This window comes from Argopecten irradians, chromosome 6, assembly GCF_041381155.1.
Source record: "Argopecten irradians isolate NY chromosome 6, Ai_NY, whole genome shotgun sequence".
Taxonomy (NCBI): domain Eukaryota; kingdom Metazoa; phylum Mollusca; class Bivalvia; order Pectinida; family Pectinidae; genus Argopecten; species Argopecten irradians.
The window spans coordinates 31,387,341-31,409,677 of NC_091139.1; the positions used below are offsets into that span (position 1 = coordinate 31,387,341).

The window sequence follows — 22,337 nt, forward strand, 5'->3', positions numbered from 1 at the left end:
GTTCGAATCTTGGAGCTGTTGCCAGGCTCTGATTGCTTATGGTTTTTCTCTTGGTACTATGGCTTTCCTCTACCAACAAATCTGGCAAGTACTTACATGACCCTGGATGTTAAACTAATAAAAACAAACCTTTGTAAGGAAGTACCAGTACTTCTTAATAAAGATAGTTTTGTCATCATGAAGGAGGAGTGAAATCCAAGTGTTTCGTTGTAGATCACGATTCAAAGATGTACAGGATTGTGAGGTATCATGTGAACCAAATAAAAACAAACAGAATACAGGTTATAAAATAATTTATTTTAAGATATTTTTGTTCATTACAGTTTCTACAAAAATAACTCATAAATTAATAAATAGCATTAAACAAATACATAAAAATATTAAAACAGATATAAAACAAATATCTAGACATTCTACCATCAGTATTCATGTCGGATTATCGGAAATTGTAACAATATTACTGACTGAAGATGTTTTAAAACTGATTTTGTGTGCTCATTCTTGACAAAATCCATGAAAGTGTAAAACTTTTTTTAAGGTAAAAGACACATGACCTTGAATTTAGTTAAGTTCTGAAGCATGCACAGTTGCATCTGGTAGCAATTTTAACACAACTAGATATGGAACATATTGAAAATGCATCTATATTACAAAATTCATCACTACACAAACTCAATACATTAAGTTAGAAAGCGAGTTGAATCTGATCTGAAATTTATGCAGAATTACAGTGTAGTGATAATAATAATTGAAGGTGAAAATGTTCAAAAATTGAGAAAACAGACAAACCTCAATGTCATTTATTACATGATTAGATCTTCAGGAGTTCTTAACATGACAATGAAGTATTAAAAGGATATAAAACAACTGCTCATTGTGCCAGATTTCAATGGCATTTGCTGGAAACCTGAATTCTTTTCCCATGATTCTGTCTCCAACTTACTAATTACATGTATTTCCTTCAAGAATGATATACAAATAGTTCAATAAATGTGAGTCAGTTTGACTTTTACTATTCTAACAGAGTATTTTTCTGTTGTTTCTATTGAATTTCCATTGATGACAGTAATTATGAACAGATCATTCAGCTATTCTGGTTAGTTTATCCTACAGATATACATTGATATATGTTCACTAAACTAACTCTTATACTAAAGGTATAAATAAATAATATCTAAACTAATTGACTGATCTCAAATCGAATTAGGACGTTTTTCAGATTCACTTGTTTAATGAATTATGATGATTTTATAAAAGAATTAGAATGATGGAATGTAATCTACATTCCCATTTCGTTCCATAATTGTGATGTATTACCTTGGTAACCATACACATACACAGCTAGTCCCCAACATACCCTGTACCTCATTCTAACAGACACACAGGGCAAGAATGTTATTGTCAAAAATATCAAGTAAGTTTCATTCTTTAGAAATTACATCCTTTGAATGACTTTCAGCATTAGTTTAAATAGTACATGTACATTTTTATAGAAGCCGCTCTGCCATATTAAAACATACGACATTATTTGAAAGGCAAGGTTAGATCTACAAAAGGCAACGTTTTACACATCAAGATTGACATTTCTAAATTGACATTAACTGTTGATGTGTCATCATGTTTAAGTGGCAAGTTCACCATTTTGAGTACCAATTAATCATTGATGACAATATTAATGCACAAATTGATTTTCATGTACATGCTGACAAGAATGGTGGACGGAGAGAATTGAGTATTTTGGGAAACAAATTTTGAGCAAGATAAATTCCTTTCGCTATTGTGTCAAATTTTAACGTACCTCTATTTTAAAACATTTTACTAGTAAGTGAATGGTAGACTGTGAAACACACTGGCACTAAAGAACCCTGAGAACACATTAACAGAGTCCAAACACTTTCAAATTAAAACACTCACAAGTAGCACTATATGTGGCATATCCAAGATATGTTAAACATGATAGGAAGGAATGCTTTGTTCTTATGAAGAAAAATATACCAGGCTTTGAGTACACATGTAGATTCTTCTTCAGAATATACAGTTTCAGTTCACAAGCTATTTAATTTAGAAAATATATTTGGTAAAATCTTTTCCAAATAAACTGATCATGACCGGTACATTATTCAGCTACAGAAGCGAATCTGTATTGAAGATCAATTTTCTTTTTTTTAAGGATAATTAGACTTTCTTGTTAACCTGAACTTGCAGTAAAAAGTTCATACACATATAAAACTAATCTGACCACAGATTTTTGGCAGAATTTGGCATTCACATGATCTTTCAATCATTTTTGTCTTAAGCCCCTAAACAGATTGCAATACCTAATCTCTTTATTGCATCAAATGGTTATTCAAGATTACTTTCTAAATTATCAAAAAGATCATTTTCTTATTATTTTATGAAATGTCCAAAAAGTTTCTAGCTCACACAATTTTCAAATATTTTATGCTTTGTAAAGCTTTTACAAAGGGTGTGTGTGATAAAAATACTTGTTTCTATATCAAAGATCAGTAATGTTGATTAATGTAAAAACAATATTTTATATTTTTATGTTTAGCAGAGATTTTGATAGTAAGGGATGGTAGACATATAACAAGCACAATAAAAAAATCTCAGAAACACAAAATATCACAGACAGAAACTAGATCCTATGACATGAGGATCGTAAATAAACAGTGCCATCATTGTACACAACAAGTGCTTCTCAAACATTTATACAAATGCCCTGTCCCTGTGTTATCATCATACAACTCAATTAAAAGAAACCCAGACATGATAGTTTTACTTTTACAATCTGAGAAAAAGGTGATGATCAGAATTCAACTTTGAATGTACTCGGTATCTACAAATAAGCATCACTCTCATTTCACTGACTAATAGAACTAAAGTCACAAAGAAGCTTGACTCTCATTTACAGAGGAGTTTGACTCTCACTCACTAATGGGTTTCATACACTAGTGAGCTTAACTTTCATTCATTAAATTTGAATCATTTGCTAGTGAGCTTATTAACTCTCTATCAATAAGCTTGACACATTCACCGACAAGTATCATCTACAGACAACATCAATCCTCCTCCATTGATGATCAAACTCACAAACACAATCATCCTCAGATCTAGACGAACCATCTATCAGATCATTATCAGTAATTCAGTAATAAGCATAATGCCAAATTTACTTTGAATTCTTGTCTTATATACAGACACAAGGATATTACATGAAATGGATACTGTATTTACAAAACAACATGTACAGGGTATCACAGTATCAAAATTTGTCGTAGTTATGTGCATATATTTTTTATCTCTAAGACTATTTACATTTAAATGTTCAGATCATTTCAATATGAAGCCTTGAGGACTTATAATTATTTGATAATACTTCCTATGCATTGTCAATGTTGCACCTAAAATAATATAAAGGAGCTAAATTTTTTAATGCCTATCTATAATCTGATACAAAATATTTGCTAGAAAAACACTTTGGCTAATATCAGCACCACCTACACCGTTCAATCTTTGGTAGTTACAACGACTAAACACAATCAACATTATAATAGTTTTGGAAGTGTTTTTAGACGAGTAATATCTAAAATGTTATCGTCGTCCTCCTTCTGTTGGTACACCGGGGGAGGGGAAAGTTCTCTGGCTATTGGACTTAGTACTCTATCCCCAGCCACCACCCGCCGGTTGTCTCCCCTTGGACTGCTGTAGTCATTGTGGCCTTGTTGGCATGAAGCCTGTACATGTTGATGAGTTGGCGTGGCATTATTACTAGGCTGCATATTTTGACGTATAGGCGTGACACTATTATTCATCTGTATATTTTGACGGGTCGGTGTGGCACTATTACTTATCATACCGTCACGCTCCTGTGACCCATCCAAGCGACCTGTGGTTCGTACAGGAGTGTGAACTTGCTGGGGTGACATGAACTGCTGAACAGAACGCGTCGGAGTACTTTTAGGTGTGACTGGTACAAAATTGGAATATGGCGTCCCTATTTTTCGTGGATTTTCTACACAAGGGCTACCATACTCTTTATTGTTTCCATTTACAAGGGGACTTCTTGTATTATTTGCAAACTGCTCCTTCTGCACATAAGGGCTGGAAGACAGATAGTGACTATTAGGGGTCCTACTCTGGCCCTTTACAGGTCTATGTCGGTTAACCTCTGGGGTAACCTGAGCGGGCGTATCAGATCCGGAGGTAGCGGTACTGTAGTCCAATTTTAATCGATATGTATCGTCCATCAAAGTATTCTCACCACTTTCACTATTTGTCTCACTAAGGAGGCCATGCTTCTCCATGTATTTCCTTGTAGCAAAAGTCATATCATTCGGAGACATACCCATTGTAGTCACATTTGGGGTAGAATCCTTATCATTTTGAAGTACATGTTTCAGCATTGCGAGCCGCTGATTTTCTTTCCCGCCTTTTGCCATGCCCTTTGAGCGTGCGGCTTGTGAATGAGCTTTACTCATCTGAGTGAGTTGCTCGTCGTTGAGGTATTTCATCGCCATGGCGTTTATTTCCATGGAGCTATCCGAGTCGGAATCAAACAACATGGACATGTAGTTGATCTTAGGGATGTATGTAGTGTCAGCAGGATTACTGGAAACATCATATCTACAATACAGAATAGACAACAGTTAATCACAATATGTCATGATGTGAGCAGTTTTTCAGTCTGGTTTTAACGTTTGCTCTGCAATACCACACTTGCATAACATTACCAAGACGTATATTGTGATCAATCTAGCTTTGTGCCATCCTTTCTTATTATTATGACTTCATTGAATGTCATAGGAAAATGTGTCATTCAAATTCCTCTCAACTTTAAATTAGTATTCATCCTTATAATCCTAGTTTAGGAAAATAAAGTCTTCAGTTCCTACATGTAGCTTGGTATTTATGTTCTTATATCAAAATACAAGTGATCTTATAAACATGTGACTGGTCAGTTTTGGTCAGTTACCTCTGCATGTTACTTAGATGATGTCCTAACATGATGCTCTGTTGTAGTGTGTCCTTGGTCATCTCCACATGACCACTGTCCATTCCTTCTGTGTCATTCACGCTCTGTTGGTTCAGCATCTTATGGATGTTGTCCTACATCAAACAAGACAACAGCTATTACAAAGTAATCACTTTGACACTAAGAGTAATGTAGCTATAGTACTGCTGATTACTTATGAACAATACTTATGTTAGAAGCATCAGAATTGAAGCCTTATATGTTACTAAAAACCAAATGATTAATTCATGGCTATACATTACTTCAGTCATAAAAATGTTTCAAACAGCATCAGAAAAACAGAAAACATTGCCATTACACATGATCAAATACTGGTTTGCTTGAAGTTTTATTTAAGACATGTAGTACAGAGAATATTTGGTTGTATTTTGGACAAGTATAAAATGAAAAATAAGTTTTATCTTCAAAATTTTATGTCCAGATCAAGGAGAAGTTACAGAACTTGTTATTATATTTTTTGAATTTTATGATTGTCCAAATAATCTGTTATAGTAGTCATGCAGTGGAAAATAAAACAGCTTTTATAACTGATTCAATAAAATCTGACTGAATGACTCACCATCAGTCTGTCATAGTACTGCTTCGTGTTTTTATCATCATGTACATTCTCGCCTTCATCATCAGAGTCCCCCTCCCCAACGTTTCCTCCACACATGCTGGCAGACAGTGGACTTTTACTGAACTCATTTGACTCAGTCTCTCTCGATGTTATAGATCTACAAAGGACAAAATGAAATCAAGTTTAAAACTAGAGTGTTTCTGTGTAATACACAATCCTGGTAGATACTTATTGATATTTCTTAAGCTTTCTGTCTATAATTCTGCAAAATGTAGGCTCTTGTGAAATGATTGTTTACATTGAAGTATTTTTTATATTTCTCTGAATACTATGTAATAACCAATGTAACAATATATATCTGATTATAATTCAAAGAGCAGATAATTCTGCTAATCAAAATAAAACATTCAAAATATCATTTTGCACAGCTTTTTATCCACATGTTTATAAACACCTGGATTGAATAAACATACCTTATTTTCACAATTTAACACGACAACATTGATATGATAAATGAACTCACCTGGAAGGAGATGATTGATAGCTTGGTAGATCTACAATGATTTCTGACTGGACACTATCTACAGTCTGATTGTGAACGGCCATATTGTCCATCACATGAGAAAGGTCACCCTGAGAGACATCTACTTCCTCTAATTCTCGCTCTGTGCTGTTCAGTGGCAACATGCCCCTGTGTCGAATTTCAGCAGGTGTCCTAGGGTCGTTACTACAGCTGGAGGCCTCACTAGGACCAGTACTACTCCCTGAAGATCTCTGTCTGCCCAGGCTACACTGCGAGTCCTCACTCGAGTGGTGACTTGTGTGCTGACTGTATGGGTGTGGTCCATCGCTGGACGACTGACTGTGGGATGAGGAGACCTTATGCTGTAGTTGTGGTCGAGCCTTTTGAGGGCTGGTCTGAAGCATCACAGATTGTTTACTCTGTGGCAGTATTGTGGTGTTGACTCCCACTGAACACATGTTGTTTGTCTGTTTACTCTCCTCAGCAGTCGCACCAACTGAACTGTTGCGAGTGTCAGATGAGTTGATTGACTGTGGTAAGTCTGTCATGGTTGTACACTGTGTGGAAGCACTCTGACTGTGCATGAGCATTTGTATCTGGGACTGTAACTGTTTGAGCTGGGCGTCCTGCTGCAGAAGAAGCTGGTAAACCTCCTTAGGAACTTGGTTCCAGTTGATACTAGATCCTCCTAGAGCCTGTGGCACATTAGACTCCTTTGGCCCATCAGGAGGAGAAGCGCCAGCCTTAACATTGTTTCCTTTCTCTGGCGTGAAGCTAAGGCCACTATCATCACTGGACTTGCTGCTGTCACCTTCTGTAGTTGACCTCCGCTGGTCCTGGGTCACCTGTCCGTTAGACACTGGGGTAAACTGAGAGGACTTTCCCTGTACACCGCCACTGGATAGCTGAGGCGTGGCAAACATCTGTCCATTTGACTGTGATGTCATCATCTGCTCCTTGGAAACCATGCCCATATTCGGTGCAGTGGAATGGACATTGACCGAGGGAGCAGAATATACTTGACCACTGGAAGCTTGTGTTTGGTATATCTGTCCATTTGATGTCTGATATACCGGCCCATTTGACATAGGATAACCTTGTCCATTGGAGGTTTGACAAACTTGCCCATTGGAGGGTGGGCAAACTTGGCCATGAGAGGCTGGTGTATGTTCATGATGAACAAAAGCAGACTGAGGCTGACTGCCTCTAGGCTGCTGGTGAACCTGGTGCATCCTATTTGGTCCTGTGGGGCCTGTTGGGCCTGTGAAGGGCTGCCCCATCCTAGGATCTGGGTGAGACATTCGGGGTTGTGGATGGACTGGCACATGGGGCTGATAAGGTCTTGGCACTTGACCTTGCATGCTGTGTACATGTTGGTGATGAGGTATGGCATCTATTGTTCTTGGCACTGAGTTTCCATGCTGCTGTTGCTGACCACTGTGGTCAACATATGGCACCTGTTGGGGATGGGGCATACTGCTACAGTTTGTGGTGACTTGTTGGTTGTGCTGCTGGAACTGACCTGCCATTCCTTGTGAGACAGGGAAAGGACCACTGCTGGGAGTATCATAGGTCATTGTCTGTGGCTGTGAAATTCCACGTTGTGTTGTGTTCTGATGGTAAAATGGCTGACCATTTGACATTTGATTATCCTCTTCAGACAACACCATATTGCCCATATAGGTATGAACACCACTCCTGCTGACTGGAGGTCCCTGGGAGCCATTTCCTCGACTAACAGGCGGACCCTGCTGACCTGTGCCTCTACTGACAGGTGGTCCCTGGGTACCAGTTGTGGAATGTGGACGAGGCTGACGATTTTGTTGTTGGTACAGCTGGTTCAGCTCTGGAGCACTGTGGCTATGAAGTGGCATCTTCCGTTGTTGCTGCTGGCTGTTGTGGCCAGAGTAATGTGGCGGCTGCTGAGAGTAGGCAGGCATACCGGGCTGACTAGGAATGTTGGTCAGTGGACGATGGGGGTTAAAGTCTTTAATGCTGTTAACACCTTGTGGCCGTCCCTGGTTGATTGCCATTCTCTTTGGTCCACTATCAGCAAAGATACCTGACTGTCCATCTTCTCCAAATAGCAAGGACACTTCCGGAACCATAGGCATCATTGCAGGTAACTGTTGTAATGAAAAGAAAACAGAATTATTAATCTATAACTATTAGCACTAATGTTTTAAATCTTTCTAGGAGTGTACATATACAGCGAGAAATTCACCAGGACAGCTATCAAAGCTGTATTAGATTCAATGTCTACAAAAGCAATGTACTTATAAAACTTTACTTGGTTTTCTCTGATACTAAATGCGATAAATGACACAAAAGTATATTACAGATGATACTTGTGAGTATTTAGAAAAAGATTATTAAGTCTGCTATGAGCAGAGCAGAGAATCTAAATATACAAGGTAGGAATTTACCTTAGATCTGTGAGGAGCAGGGATATTCCTAGGTGTAATTTCATCACTGCTCGGAGTTGACTTTGGTGTAGACTCACTACTTGGACAACTGTGAAGGCAAATGACACATGATGTACAGTGAAATCAAGATCTGTCTACCCAAATTTGATTTCTATAGAACCAAGGGTAAGAGAATGAATTATGTAGTCTTCGAATTTGCTTTATTTCAAATCAAGTTATATTCTAATATACTGTATCCAAGTTTAAATTACCATGGGCTCCCCTGTATATCTTTGTAACCATGAATAAGACTTTGAGATTTTTTATGCTAGTTTCTTTTTTAAAAGGAAAATTTTAATACAATGTACAATATTTTTGATAAAACTATTGTATCATTACAAAGTAATAAAACAATTTGTTCCAGATAGAATCATACATTACACTTAACAGTCAAAAAGATGAATTACCTTTCACTAAATCGATGAAGAGCACCATCAAACACGTCTCTTTTATGGCCATTTTTCACAGTATTTAAATCCACATCAAAAGTAGCATTAGGATTGTTAGACTAAAAGTGAAATAACATTTAAATATTGTTTAGTAGAGTACGACAGTAATATTCATTTCATGACATATGGACATGCCACAATAACTCAGCTACAATCTAACTTTTGAGGTACTTAGTTTGTTATTTTAATGCAATTTGATGGACATTGCTATTTTCACGTATATTTGATCAGTCGAATATTGTCATGAGTGAGTTATGTAAGACCTTATAGACAAATCGCTAAATTTGGAAACCATCAAAATTTGATTTTCTTGCTTTTAGTCAATATTGCAAAAACTTTGACCTGTACTTCCTAGGAAATAACCAGCCATACAGTATATAATAATACTATTCAGTGAAATATTGCTCAGAATTCATGAAGTGGCATGTTGCATCATATTTTTCTTTAATAATGACAAATTACAAAAAAATTTGTTAAAGCTTTTTTTAAAAATAAATTGCTTTTTAAAGTGAAAATTAGTTTTTTAAAAGTCTGTTTTTTCCTGTCTAAAAATAACTTACTTTAGAAATGCTGACAACTTCATATCCTGTGAGGAGATCAAAGTCCATCTTAGAGGTGCCGGACATAGTACTGAGTTCATAAAACTCTGGTTTAGAATGGACAGGGCTGTAGAGAACAAGGAGGAAAGGCTCCGGAGGGGAACAAATCCTGAAACAGTCATGTTTGAATGTAAATTACAGTTCAGTTCAGTTGAATGTTAAACTAGTAAGCCAAAGGTCCCTGGTTCAATCTCAAATGGAGGCATTTATTTGAATTAATATAGTACTGTGATATATATGTGATATTCAACATATAAATCAAGAAAACAAATGATGATGAACTTTAACTTTGTGTGGACAGGGCCGTATGAACTATGGGAAAAGATTGTGGGGAGGGGCAATATGCAAATTACATGGATAATAGTGATGGACTCTAACGTTAAGAGTTATAAAACATACAAATAGAGATAGATGCTGAAGTAAAAATTTCACAACAGAGAAAGTTTTCCAGATTGAAAACAACAGATAAATATGTTTTAATTTTATGCACATTGTAAATATTATTAAGAGGTTATTTGTGACTGACAGTAGATAGAATTTGTTTTGCAACAAACCTTATAAAATAATACTTAAAAAATAATATTAAAAAAAAAAAAAAATATTGATATCAACGACTACAAGTTTTCTAATGTGTTAAGATTAAATACCTGTCCGTTATGCTTGAGTTGTGAAGGTAGCGTAGACATGCCGCCCACACAAAGGGACTGTACACAAACGGCACACCGCTCACCCATCTGTAAACAACAGAGAGCACATATACTGCCAAGTTTTGACAAACTTCTGGCATAGTGCCAGAATATTGGTCTTGTGTTGATATACAATACAGAATTTGATCATAAAGATCTTGGTTACAGGGGACATATTTTCTTTATTTTAAAATATCACAACTAAACACATTAAATGTTTAAATCACATTTACACCAAGCTAATCTCATTGCCAGCCTTTCTTAATCCATGATTATTTTGAGGGAAAAAATACATGAAAAGACAGTCTAAAATTCTGAAAGATTTTGAAACAAAGGAATGATAAAAAATACATGAAAAGACCGTCTAAAATTCTGAAAGATTTTGAAACAAAGGAATGATACTTACATTCCAACAAGAGGTAGATTGAAGACTTTAGGATCAGACTCCAACACGAGTAGCACTTTTCTTGTATGGTCCATTGTAAGATAGCTAATACACAATGATAAAGGTAAAATAACAAGATCGATAAATTATCTTTTTTTTTTATATTTATGAGATTTCATTGTTATACTATAATTTGGATGTTTAGGCTCATTAAAATTTCAGTGCTAAATATTATTTTGCTGATGATACATACCTATTTTTGGAAAAATTAAAACTTCTTCAGATAAACTAATAAATCTAGTTTTATCTATTGCCAGTGTCCAGACACAGATATAATCAAATATGGTGAAATTTTATCCATTTTCATATGTACTTAAAAATATAACAGATGCTCAAAACAAATGCATACCCAGTCTTGGGTTCTCCCTGGAGATGACTCAGGCTCATTGGGCCTGACAAGTTTTTAGACAGAGCAGTAGGCACTATAGGGACCGGGGTGATAGGTACAGCTTTGAACTCTGTACCCATGGTAATGATATCAAACTCCAAATGGTGCACACTTTTGTCTCCACTGGAGAAAAAGTTACACCAGCCTTTCACCAACAGGAAACTGCCTAAATCAAGCGATTCCTTGGCACAGCATCTCTGTTTTAGCACCTGTACAGCAAAGAGATGAGTATGAATTTGATATTTTGTACCAATACTAGAGAGTCACATGATTTTTTTACATACAATTTTCATTGTCTATGATGGTTTAGGATTTGAAAAATTGTAATTCATTGCAATGGATCACAAAATACCTTCGCCATCATAATTATATTTTTAAAATTACAATATGTCATATGTCTATCAAAGTAACATTAGATGCACTCCTATAATGATTTTCGCATTACACCAACAGTTGAGTACAGACTAATAGGGCATTCAAGATGATTGAGTTAAAGTGGAAATAGCAAGTCATTAACCAACTATTCAATGAATAAATAGTTTGTACATGCCTGAAAATTTCAAATTTTGCAAAAAATAAAATTTGCTTTTAACTTGTTGTTTTTGGATGACTTAAAAAAATGCTGATATCTTGTGTAGAGAATAATTTTTTTCTTCTTTCTTTCAAAGGAAAAATGTCCTCGCAGCAAGAATATCATTTAATGTTTTATTGCACTAAACATTTTAACAAATATCTCTAAAGCGTTACAAAGATGGAAAAACTTGACTATAAAAATGTAGTGAAATGGAATTTATTATTTAAATAATATACAGTTGGTAACAAATCGTTTTAATTTGTCTTCTGCCTAAAATGAGATTCCTATATAATCCCTCGGGGATTAGCATGACATCATAATCCTGTGTGTCTAATTGTCAGCTATGGAACAGCTTACCTTTAATCCCATGAGATAATCATCTATAGAACTCTCTCTCTCCTTCTTACTGTTACCCATAATCTGTGAACAAAAGCCAAATGCCACATAATAAATACATTAATAACATCTGTTTACTAAGTATATATAAATAGTGCAATTCTGTACAGAGTCAGGGTGGTACAATGTAACAGTAAAAGTTAGAAATGACCTTAACTTGGAATAAATCTGTGCTATAGTACTTTAATACACCTGAGGTCACTCACCCGAATATACAGGTACAGGTAATGTCTGGACTCTAATTCTCACCTGGCCAACATTAGTCTGACATTAAGATTACTTAGCTATTATATCTAATCTACTCTGTGTGGTCTATTGCTACCTACCTAGGCCATTCTGCCCCTTGCCACTACCTAGATCAGTTTGGTGATCATATAACTTTTATCCAAAAATTAAACTCAATATTTTACATATATACATCACTATTACATCTCTGTCCTTTCATTCAGATCATTATGATCCGAACAAGTATATATAAGATACTACAATCTTCAAATATTTAACCCCTTTCATCAAAGTGTGAATTGCATTAGAACTTTCCTTTTCATTTTCTTAAACTTTTACTGAAGATGTAGTTTAGTATTTGAGATTACTTTAATAAAGCTACAAGGAAAATATCATCTGGTCACTTACCCAAGTCCCAAATACACATCCATTTTTTGCCTTTTTTATTTTTAGAATTTCAGGTCATTTACCTCTAACCTTCTAATTCAATATTTGTGGTGACTTAGCCCTATCCATGTTCAGTATTAGTGGTCACTTACCCCCCCCCCCTCCCCCTAAATCACTATTTGTGGTGACTTAGCCCTATCCATGTTCAGTATTAGTGGTCACTTACCCCCCCCCCTCCCCCTAAATAACTATTTTTGGGGTCACTTACATTACAAACCTATCCTTGACACTTTAAAGGCCCTTACGATATCATGATAATGCACAGATAACTTTTATATTATCGACCCTAATATTTTAAGTATTGGTACTGTATAAGTGTTTCATTCCTAACTACGTGTATCATCATAACATAGTATCATTAAATGTGGTTTAAGGCTACAGTGAAGCAAATATGAAAATAATGTTAAAATTTAAATCATATTTAATGTGTAAACATTTGTTTTTTTATTGAAATAATGAAAATTAATCATATCTCTGACTTGCAATTAACTTTACATAACCGAATATCTTTTTTAATTAATTATACACTAATTGTTGAGTTGTTCATCTACTTTGAAATAAAACATGCAAGCTAAAAGATGTATTTTTATCAAATAAAGTATAAGTAGCTTTCAATACCAAATATAACTTCAGGGATATTTATTAACTATATTGCTACCTAGCAGTCCAATTAAAATGTTTCATTAAATTAGAAATTTTGCCAGATATGACAACTAACACATGTACAGACAGAAAACCTGTCTCAGTTTATTTACAATGCATTATATTATGGCTCAATGAATATTACACCTATTGACTTGCATTATCAGCTTTACTAACCTGTAAAGGAACAGCCATATCCCCAGGGGTCAAGGCTCCCACACTAGAGGTCAACCCGCCACCAGGGTCAAATCGGTCAAGGGTAAACTTGACACCTTCACCATCTTCAATGAAAGGAAATAAATAAAAATCACTACACTCAAAATAACTAGAGCTAGATAAAGCTTTCCTAAATACAGTGAAAGACTGTGTGGCATATATTGATAAATCTAAACTTCTGAGTTGAGCTTCCCTAGGCCAATAATTTAAGAAATCAAAGATTAGAAGAAGCCATCACATCTAATCAAAGAAAAGGTATATATCAATTTCTACGATAAATAAATTAAAAACAAGACATTCTGATCATGACCTACCTTCATCTATGGATAGTGAACCAACCAATGCACATGAACTTTCCTGCTGGCCTGAACTTTGTAGATGGCGCTGAGCAAATCGAATCACACGCTCCAGTACACATAACTTTGGCTTCCTGTTCAAGAAAATGTTCAATACACACATATGATTTAGGAAATAAACTACATGTACCACTAATTACTTCAAATAAACACCTGAACTGACTACATTTCTTCTTTACTAAACATTATACGTGTAACATTAATTTCTCAGATCATTATAACATATATATATGCAATATATTTTAGTATGGTACGTATACTCATTTTAGTATTTTAACATTTTCCTGATGTCCAAATAAAGAAATGTCTTTTAGAAAATGACTTTTTTATTATGTTGGAAACACATTTATAATTTGAGCTTTCTCTTCATGAGAAAATTGAAACTAATATTTTTCATAAGGTTCTTTTTTAATTATCACACGGAAATAAATAGTCAAAAGACATCTACTGTATACTACTGGTGTAAGTATCAGACAAACCTGTAATAGGATATATGAAGCTGCACTGGAGTGTCTATACTTTTATGATCCCACAAAATAGCACGGGCGTGTGGAAACTTTAACATCTCATTTTCATCTGACGAGCTGAAAAAATTAATAACATGAATCCTACAAAAAGGAATTATGTGCATTTGTTTTTTGTGTAACCTAAATGATCTCTTAATTTAACACTTCATACTCTAGAAATGATTTCATATTGTTTTCATTTTTTGTTTGAACATCAAAAAACAAAAGCTAATACAGCTGCATGATTGGAGTATAATTGACTCCCATCAAAATTACCCAGCTGAGAAAAAAATCCAGTGAGTGAAGGAATCAGGCCCATGCAGATATTATCACTTTTTTTTATATAAATTATTTTAACACCTAAGTATTAATAATTACCTTTTCTTCTGTCTTTGTGATAGATCTCCATTTTTATTTAATTCTACGGAGGATACAGGTAATGATTCAAAGTGAACATGTGGATGCATCTGAAAGTTGTTGGGTAGGCTTTTCACCTTCCCTGGCATTGCCATTGAAAATCAGATCTGAAAGTAGATAAAATATATTTATAGTGAAACAATCTGAATCTAATAAAATCATAGGACTGTCAGACCTGTTCATGGCTTATTTATTTTAGGCATATATAGTGGATATTTTTCTATTAAAAAACTTAGTGAGAACCCTAGATACATATCACGATATGTTCACAATACGATAACTAACGCGATATTTTTAAGTCAATGTTGTTTGCGCATGTTCAGTAGGCCCATTCACATTTGGTTTACAGTAGACATATCACTTTGAATGTTGTGGTGTCGTTGTAAATGTGTTGTTGGTTGGTTGTGTTTCCGGAATATTTTAGCTTTTGCTTACACTTATTACAAATGGCGTGAGTTTAAATAATTATCCATTTCCTGTGTTCTGATACTAGATTTTGTAGACAGACTTGAAATAAGACCAGCAAGCAGCGTTATAGGCAACAGCCACTGACAAACATTCGGCCGTCATTGACCAAGGAAGATAATCCAATGTTCAATTTTTCATTTTAGGTATCGTAATACTAATAAATTGCACACGATGCATCGTAGCACCACCAAGCGATGCAATACATTGATCCATTGGTGAATCATTACACTTCTAGTTTTGATATTAGTACAGGTTTTTTTTCCAGCAAGATTTGGGGCCGAAATTCGGCCCCATTCCCCATGGCAAAGTCTCTAAATTTTTTCCCAATTCAAGCCTAATTTCCTCAAGTCAAAGTTTCTTGATAACTATCCAAAAATATTACATGAACTTTTCTTAGTTGGCTAAGGCTTGAATTTTTCTAAACTGGCTTCAGAAAAGTACATAAGCTACACTGGAAATAAAAAATCTTATTCGCTGTGCTTTATTTCCTATTTCATATTTTTTCCACAAATCTTGGTTTTGTTGCACATTTTCCCAAAGTCAAAGCCATGGTCACCATTCCCAAAGCAGTGAGCAAAAGCTCTGTAGTAATTTCTTTTTACCACATGTACAATATGAGCTGTTTGTGATTAGGGACGAATGCTATCTGGCATCATTTGCATCAATAGAGATAAAATCATGCATATCAAAGAAGTGATAATCGGTTTGATAAGCTGACATGATCACTGTGTAAATTGTCAAATTATACCTTTGGATCAACAACACATAGTGCATACATTGTGTTCAGTATTTATAACATATCAAAGAAACACAATTTAACAAAGGATGACACTTTTAAATTGACTCATGCCTTATCTGGGCCTCAAACTCACGATCTACAGCACCAAATTGCCCAGTCAAACATACCTGCACCTTCTACCACTGCACCACATCCACATCCCCTAAAAAGGATGTTTCTATGACGAAGTGATAGTCAGTTCGATATGCTGTCATGATCACTGTGTTAATTATCAAATTATACATTTGAATCAACAACACATAGTGCGTATATGATACATTGTGTTTAGTAATTATGATATATCAAAGAAACACAATTTAACAAAGGATATAACAAAAATGATGCATATGGTATAGACACAATTCCTAGATGTTTTATAGACAACAATCATATATATATTGTAACATAGCAAAATAATGTTTGACAGATTTATTCTCATTGGATTGAGGCATGTTTGTTTCAACCGGGTATAAATTTTAGTTTGGTTCTCATGATCCCTTGTTATAGTCAATCTACCCATGATCACATTCCTTCACAGATTCTCATAAGTATTAGCATAAAATAATCCTAAACCATGAACAGTACAATATTAGTATTTACTGAGCAATTCACTTTGTCTATATTGCTCAAATTGTGAGTACAACATTGACAAAATACATTAGTTCATAAAGTCACAAGCCATGACATTCCAATCTCCTATATACATACCTCACGACAGAGCACATATTGTAACAAGAAATGTGCATGTTGCAAGTTATTTGTAAATCACATTACTCCACCCAGATATAAAATTCCAATAATATCGGTAAATCTTGTGCAAATCATACGGCTCATCGAATTAAACCCTCGTCATGTTTCTGGACACTTGCTGTGATCTTTCTATAATATTGTAATGCACTTGGCTAATACACACTTGTTCATAGCCCTCTGAAACACGCCCCGGCATGTTTACAGTCATCCGCGAACTACACATATTACAGAATATCTCAAAAGCAAGCAAAATCAAAGTTTTTACGCAAACAATTTATAGGAAGATACCCTTAATTATCGAAAAATACGTAATTGATATAGAAATTATCCAAATAAAACAGTATTTCTGTATAAAATATCATAAAACATGTTTGTTTACAACCGGAAGTCGGCTTATGCTAAAGCCGTTGTAGCAAGAATATTCACGTGTATGAAATTCTAATGTTTCAGATTTCCGTGGGTATCTCAAATAAGTTTGCAATATACGAAAACATTTTCTGAGGTAAAGGAATCTTCGATCACCACTTTTCCTTAAAAATATGTCTTAAATACAACATTTTGCTTACCTTTTGTAGGAAAACATTGGCGCTTCGTACTCAAAAAAAATAATTCAATGCGCATGTCAAAATAATCATTTCCGGTTGCAGTTTACCGGGTTGCGTCGATTGCAAGTGGAACACGTCGACACGTTTTCCAGGGGAAACTTGGTAGGTTGACTCTTCATTTCAACTTTATTTAGTATGTAGAATATTTTGCCTTTATGCATGATCAGCTGTCAATCTGGATTTAACAAGTGTACCTGTTATGTTTTCATTTTTATTTAATTTGTCAACTCGGTCCAATTTTGAGATATTTCGTCCCATATTTTGTATATAGATGAAGTCATGTCGTCCCAATTTATTTTAAAGTAGACAATTCGGTCTCAAATCTACCTTTAATACCTATCACATAATATCTTGGCTAATAATGTGTAAACATGCACAATTTGTCATTGCAAGATTATAAATTGGTGTTGTATTTTTTTTTTAAATATAGAAAGACCACAGGGATTTGACGTTCTTTCAATAAGAAAACTGAACAGGCAGCATGTTGACACTACATTTGACATACAGCAGTACAGTACAATCACAGGAGTTTGACGTTCTGTCAATAACATATAGCATACATATATATAAAATACCCCTATAATATATAGAGGTATTTTTATACATGTATACTATAGGCCTATATTATTGACAGAACGTCAAACTTCTGTGGTTACTACAATGAACAGCCTGATTGATTGTTTGGTTGATTACATTAACGTCCAAGTATGCAATTACCCTGGATAAGAATGACCTTCTTTGTATGCCGTGTGTGAAGTGTGAAGTGCATATGCTGTAACTCTTTCCCTTCGCTTTTATTGTGTGATACCTGATCGAAGCATGCTGTCATAGGATATATATTATAGTATCAAAGGTATGAACTCGGCGGTCGAGAAAAACAGACTTTTTTTGTAAATGGGCATACACCATTGACACATATCTTACCTTAAAGAGAAAAAAATCATCTTTTCATTGAGTGCTTGATGAACAAAATTGACCAAGTATTGACAAAGTTATGGCTTGATAAATCGAGAAATTTACGAAAATTATGCTAGGTAGACATTTCCCTGTCCGGTCGAAATGTCGTTTCGCCTCTAATGGGTACCTCAAAAACCAAGCCAAAATCACAAAATCTACGCTTGTGGTCAGTACCCATAACTGTGTTCATCCACAATCTGCTTTGGAGGTGTCGTGTGCCGTTCTTTGTAGAATCTCCATTTAAAAATCGTGTAGCTCACTTATTTTAACCATTCAGAATTTTATAGACTTCGATCACATCATTCCTTTTACGTCTTTATTCTAAGGTGGGAAGTCTTAACTTTTAAAGTCTTGAATGGTATGGTAGATTTTCAATAGAGTGAACTCTTTTAGTGGCTCTTTGTTGGACATTTACAAGAGCAATCTGATCTTTTTTTAGCAATGGAGACGATACCTGGGTGACACATATTCTAAGGTCTTTTTTGAGGCCTTGATTTCAATTGCTCAGGCATAAATAAAGATCCAAACTACACAAAACTGTGTTTTTTTTTGGAATTATTTCGTCTTATTAGTGCCTTTTCATTTTTTAAATTTTTAAACGCCCTGGGCGCTTATTGGGTTAAAGTGTTAACAGGAACATTATTTTGGTCCAATATGTTTCCTCATAAATGATCTTCCAGTTGCTTTTAATTTTACTCAGACTAATCACAAATGACTCTTCAAGCCTGTGAATCAAATATTCAAAGAAATTAAGATATGTTGTTCCTGATATCATTTTGAAAGGCATTCAGTTGGAGCAACTGATCGCGACTGGCCAAATAATTAAACTGCTATTTGTTTAGAAAGCTCAGCAGCGTCTCAATTTCTTGTTACCGTATTCGCCATAATTAGTGCATCTCCCCCTACAAGTGCCCTTCTTCCTATTTGGAGAAGTGTTAAAATTGTGTAAATGCTCCCATCCTATTGATTTAAAAATGTTTTACAACATGTGTTGCCTCTGACATCATTATTGCATCCCATATTACATGAACTTGCAAGTCTTTTATATGTGAATTGTAACAAAATAATGCATCTCAAAGGATGAAAGGCATGTGCATGTTTACTGTCATCCTCGATACTCCAGGGCTTCCGATCACTTACGATCTCTACACCCCTGGACTATCTCATAGTGAAATTGAAGGCAGCTCAGCGGAAAACATTTGACCAATCACAGGCAAGCAAATATTTCATTTGAAGACTACAGAGAGAGCGACGCCTAACATCAAAGCCACAGAGTCAACCACAGTGTACCGTTATACGGCTCTTTTGATGTACATCAAATGACTAAGTTACCTGTTCTATTCTGTTGCCTCCAGTTTTACTATGAAATAGTCCAGGGGTGTAGAGATCGTAAGTGATCGGAACCCCTGGAATATCGAGGATGGTTTACTGTGACAGATTAATGTACTATGAGCACAGAAAATTTTTTGTTTTGTCCACATTTTTTCATTTTGGTTCATCCATCATTGCACCCCCTCTCCCTGTGTTAAAACAATTTAAGCAACCTGAGCACTAATTACACCGAATCAGGTATATATATATATATATATATATATATATAAATCAAAACTAAAACAAATCTGCGATTGATCTCTTTATATATACATATATATATATTAATAACTGCTGAACATGGCGGATAACAACTGCCGGATAAACTTGTGCTTTATCCGTCAATACGAAATGCTTTATCCGTCAGTATGATCACATGAATTTGTTCCACATCTGAAGGAACATTTTCTAACTTGACCCCGAACTCTTACCTTTCGATGAATGAAACGTCAGTCAGTCCCGCTAAAACGTGACGTGACCTTAGGATATCGAAAATCTCAAATGTGGTGTTGTCTCTTTCTTCAATCATGGCAATGGTTTGTATTGTAAAGTACATAATTGTAATTCTTTGATGGGTGATTATTATTTTTTGAGTATTTTCATATTGTTTCAGTCATATTACACACTGAATAGAATTACTGGTACTGTTTTAGGCCGGGATCTAGGGGGGGTCTACGTGCCCCCCCCCCCCCCCCAACTTAACGAACCAATGTTTTTCTGAAGCCTTATGACCCACTGATAACAAAATCGAGAGGTAACATTGTATAAACTGGGATGAACTTCCGGTTATGACGTCATCAAGATGGCCGCCATCTCGAATTTCACTAAAGATTGAAAAATAGTCATAACATTGACATTTTTCAACCGAAGAAGACAAATGAGGCATCGAAATGACCACAAAAGAACAACAAATACATATCAGGACCATATAATCCAATATATGTAGTTACTTTTACACAGGAAATGAAAAAATCGGATTTTAAGCTCCAAAATGGTAATTTTTTAGCAAATTTTTCATATTTGGCTTGACGCAGCAAAAATGTTTGTCAACAGTAAACTATTATTTCTAATCAGTTATTTGACCTCTTATCAATCAGTAAAAACAACACCAACAAAAAAACAATGTTAACATTGTATAAGCTCCGGATATGAGTCATGACGTCATCAAGATGGCCTCCATCTCAAATTTCACTAACAATTGAACAATAGTCATAACATTAACATTTTTCAACCGAAGTAGACAAATGAGGTATCAAAATGATCATAATAGAACATCAAATTCATATCGGGACCACATAACTCAATATATGTAGTGATTTCTAGGTAGGAAATAAAAAAAATCGAATTTTAAGCTCAAAAATGATAATTTTTAGCAAATTTTTCATATTTGGCTTGACGCAGCAAAAATGTTTACCAACAGCAAACTATTATTCGTAAACAGTTATTTGACCTCTAATCACTCAGTAAAACAATAAAATATATAGAGATACAAAAAAGAATTATTGTTATACCATCATTAAGTTTACAAAACATCACCGGGTGCGTATACTGGGTATATGCTATTTTTCTAACTCCAAACCGCTGACACTACAGTTTCCTGGTGTATTACAAGTTCCTTAAATAAGTTTGACTATTGGCGATTTATAAGTAGGAAACATGAATGTAAAGTTGACAGAATATCTAGCCTCGGGTAGGACAAGTCACAGTTTCGTTTATTGCCTATGCATATTATTAGCAAAATGTCAGATAGTTACCACAATGTCACATATTTCTTTCACTGGTTCTCAATTATAACCATTATCATTGTGCGTGCTTTCCCACCTCACTGCACTATCCTCTGACGTGACTCGGCATGTCTGGTAGCTGGTACATGCAGTCCAAATCAGAGTAATCGAGATATCAGTATCCAATTCGTCGAAAGCCAGAGCGTCGTCTTCGATGTCGATGAGATGATGTGACACTACATTACCAGTGGTGTTCTAGCCTGTCATCTTTCATGGCCCATCCATGGCCAGAGTTTATATCAGGAACAACAGGTTCAGGGATGTGGGATCTCCTTCAGATTCTAACATATCGTATATGCTGTTTCAGACTTCTCAGGAAATTACACCAGATCCAGATTCTTCGAATGGTGGAATGATTCAAGCACCATTCATCAACCTTGTGGACACTCGTGCGACTATAGATGGCACAGGTGATATCCTCGAGGTCTTTAATGAGGTCATAAATGTTAAATGTTTTTCATTGGTCAGACTTTCCCATGTCCCTTGAAGGTACTGGTTGTGTCGCATCTGGTGTATGCGTGGATACACCATTGAAGACTCTCCAGAAAAAGTTTTCTACAGTGCTCTCCAGACTTGGCAAAGAGAGGAACTTCACTGTAGACCTCATTTATGACGTCAAATAATTCACCTGTGTCATCTATGGTCACTGAGGGTTTACAAGAATGAGGAATTGTGCTTCATACGAATTAAGGAGAT

General features: G+C 35.2%; 2 protein-coding genes across 3 annotated transcripts in view; one reads left to right on the forward strand and one right to left on the reverse strand.

Moving 5' to 3' along the window:
• Positions 1-278: 278 nt before the first annotated feature.
• Positions 279-17,541, reverse strand: LOC138325631 (SCL-interrupting locus protein homolog). Of its 2 annotated transcripts, none has more exons than XM_069271420.1 (16): positions 17,491-17,541; positions 14,890-15,035; positions 14,485-14,589; positions 13,964-14,079; positions 13,611-13,714; positions 12,081-12,143; positions 11,111-11,358; positions 10,723-10,806; positions 10,278-10,364; positions 9,592-9,739; positions 8,990-9,090; positions 8,544-8,631; positions 6,118-8,243; positions 5,595-5,751; positions 4,976-5,109; positions 279-4,626 (listed from the first exon to the last, which is right to left on the reverse strand). In XM_069271420.1, exons 2-16 carry the CDS (start codon positions 15,021-15,023, stop codon positions 3,549-3,551), a joined length of 4,773 nt encoding a protein of 1,590 aa, XP_069127521.1. In that variant the 5' UTR covers positions 15,024-15,035; positions 17,491-17,541; the 3' UTR covers positions 279-3,548. The 2 variants fall into 2 exon arrangements, with proteins under 2 accessions (XP_069127521.1, XP_069127522.1); XM_069271421.1 differs by lacking the exon at positions 17,491-17,541 and adding an exon at positions 16,883-17,138.
• A 10-nt stretch (positions 17,542-17,551) lies between these two features.
• The window catches only part of LOC138325635 (UMP-CMP kinase-like), a 30,573-nt gene continuing 25,787 nt past the window's right edge, over positions 17,552-22,337 (forward strand). Inside the window, exon 1 of the mRNA XM_069271424.1 lies at positions 17,552-17,631. The gene's annotated coding sequence lies outside the window, so the exon portion shown is untranslated. The remainder of the gene's footprint in view (positions 17,632-22,337) is intronic.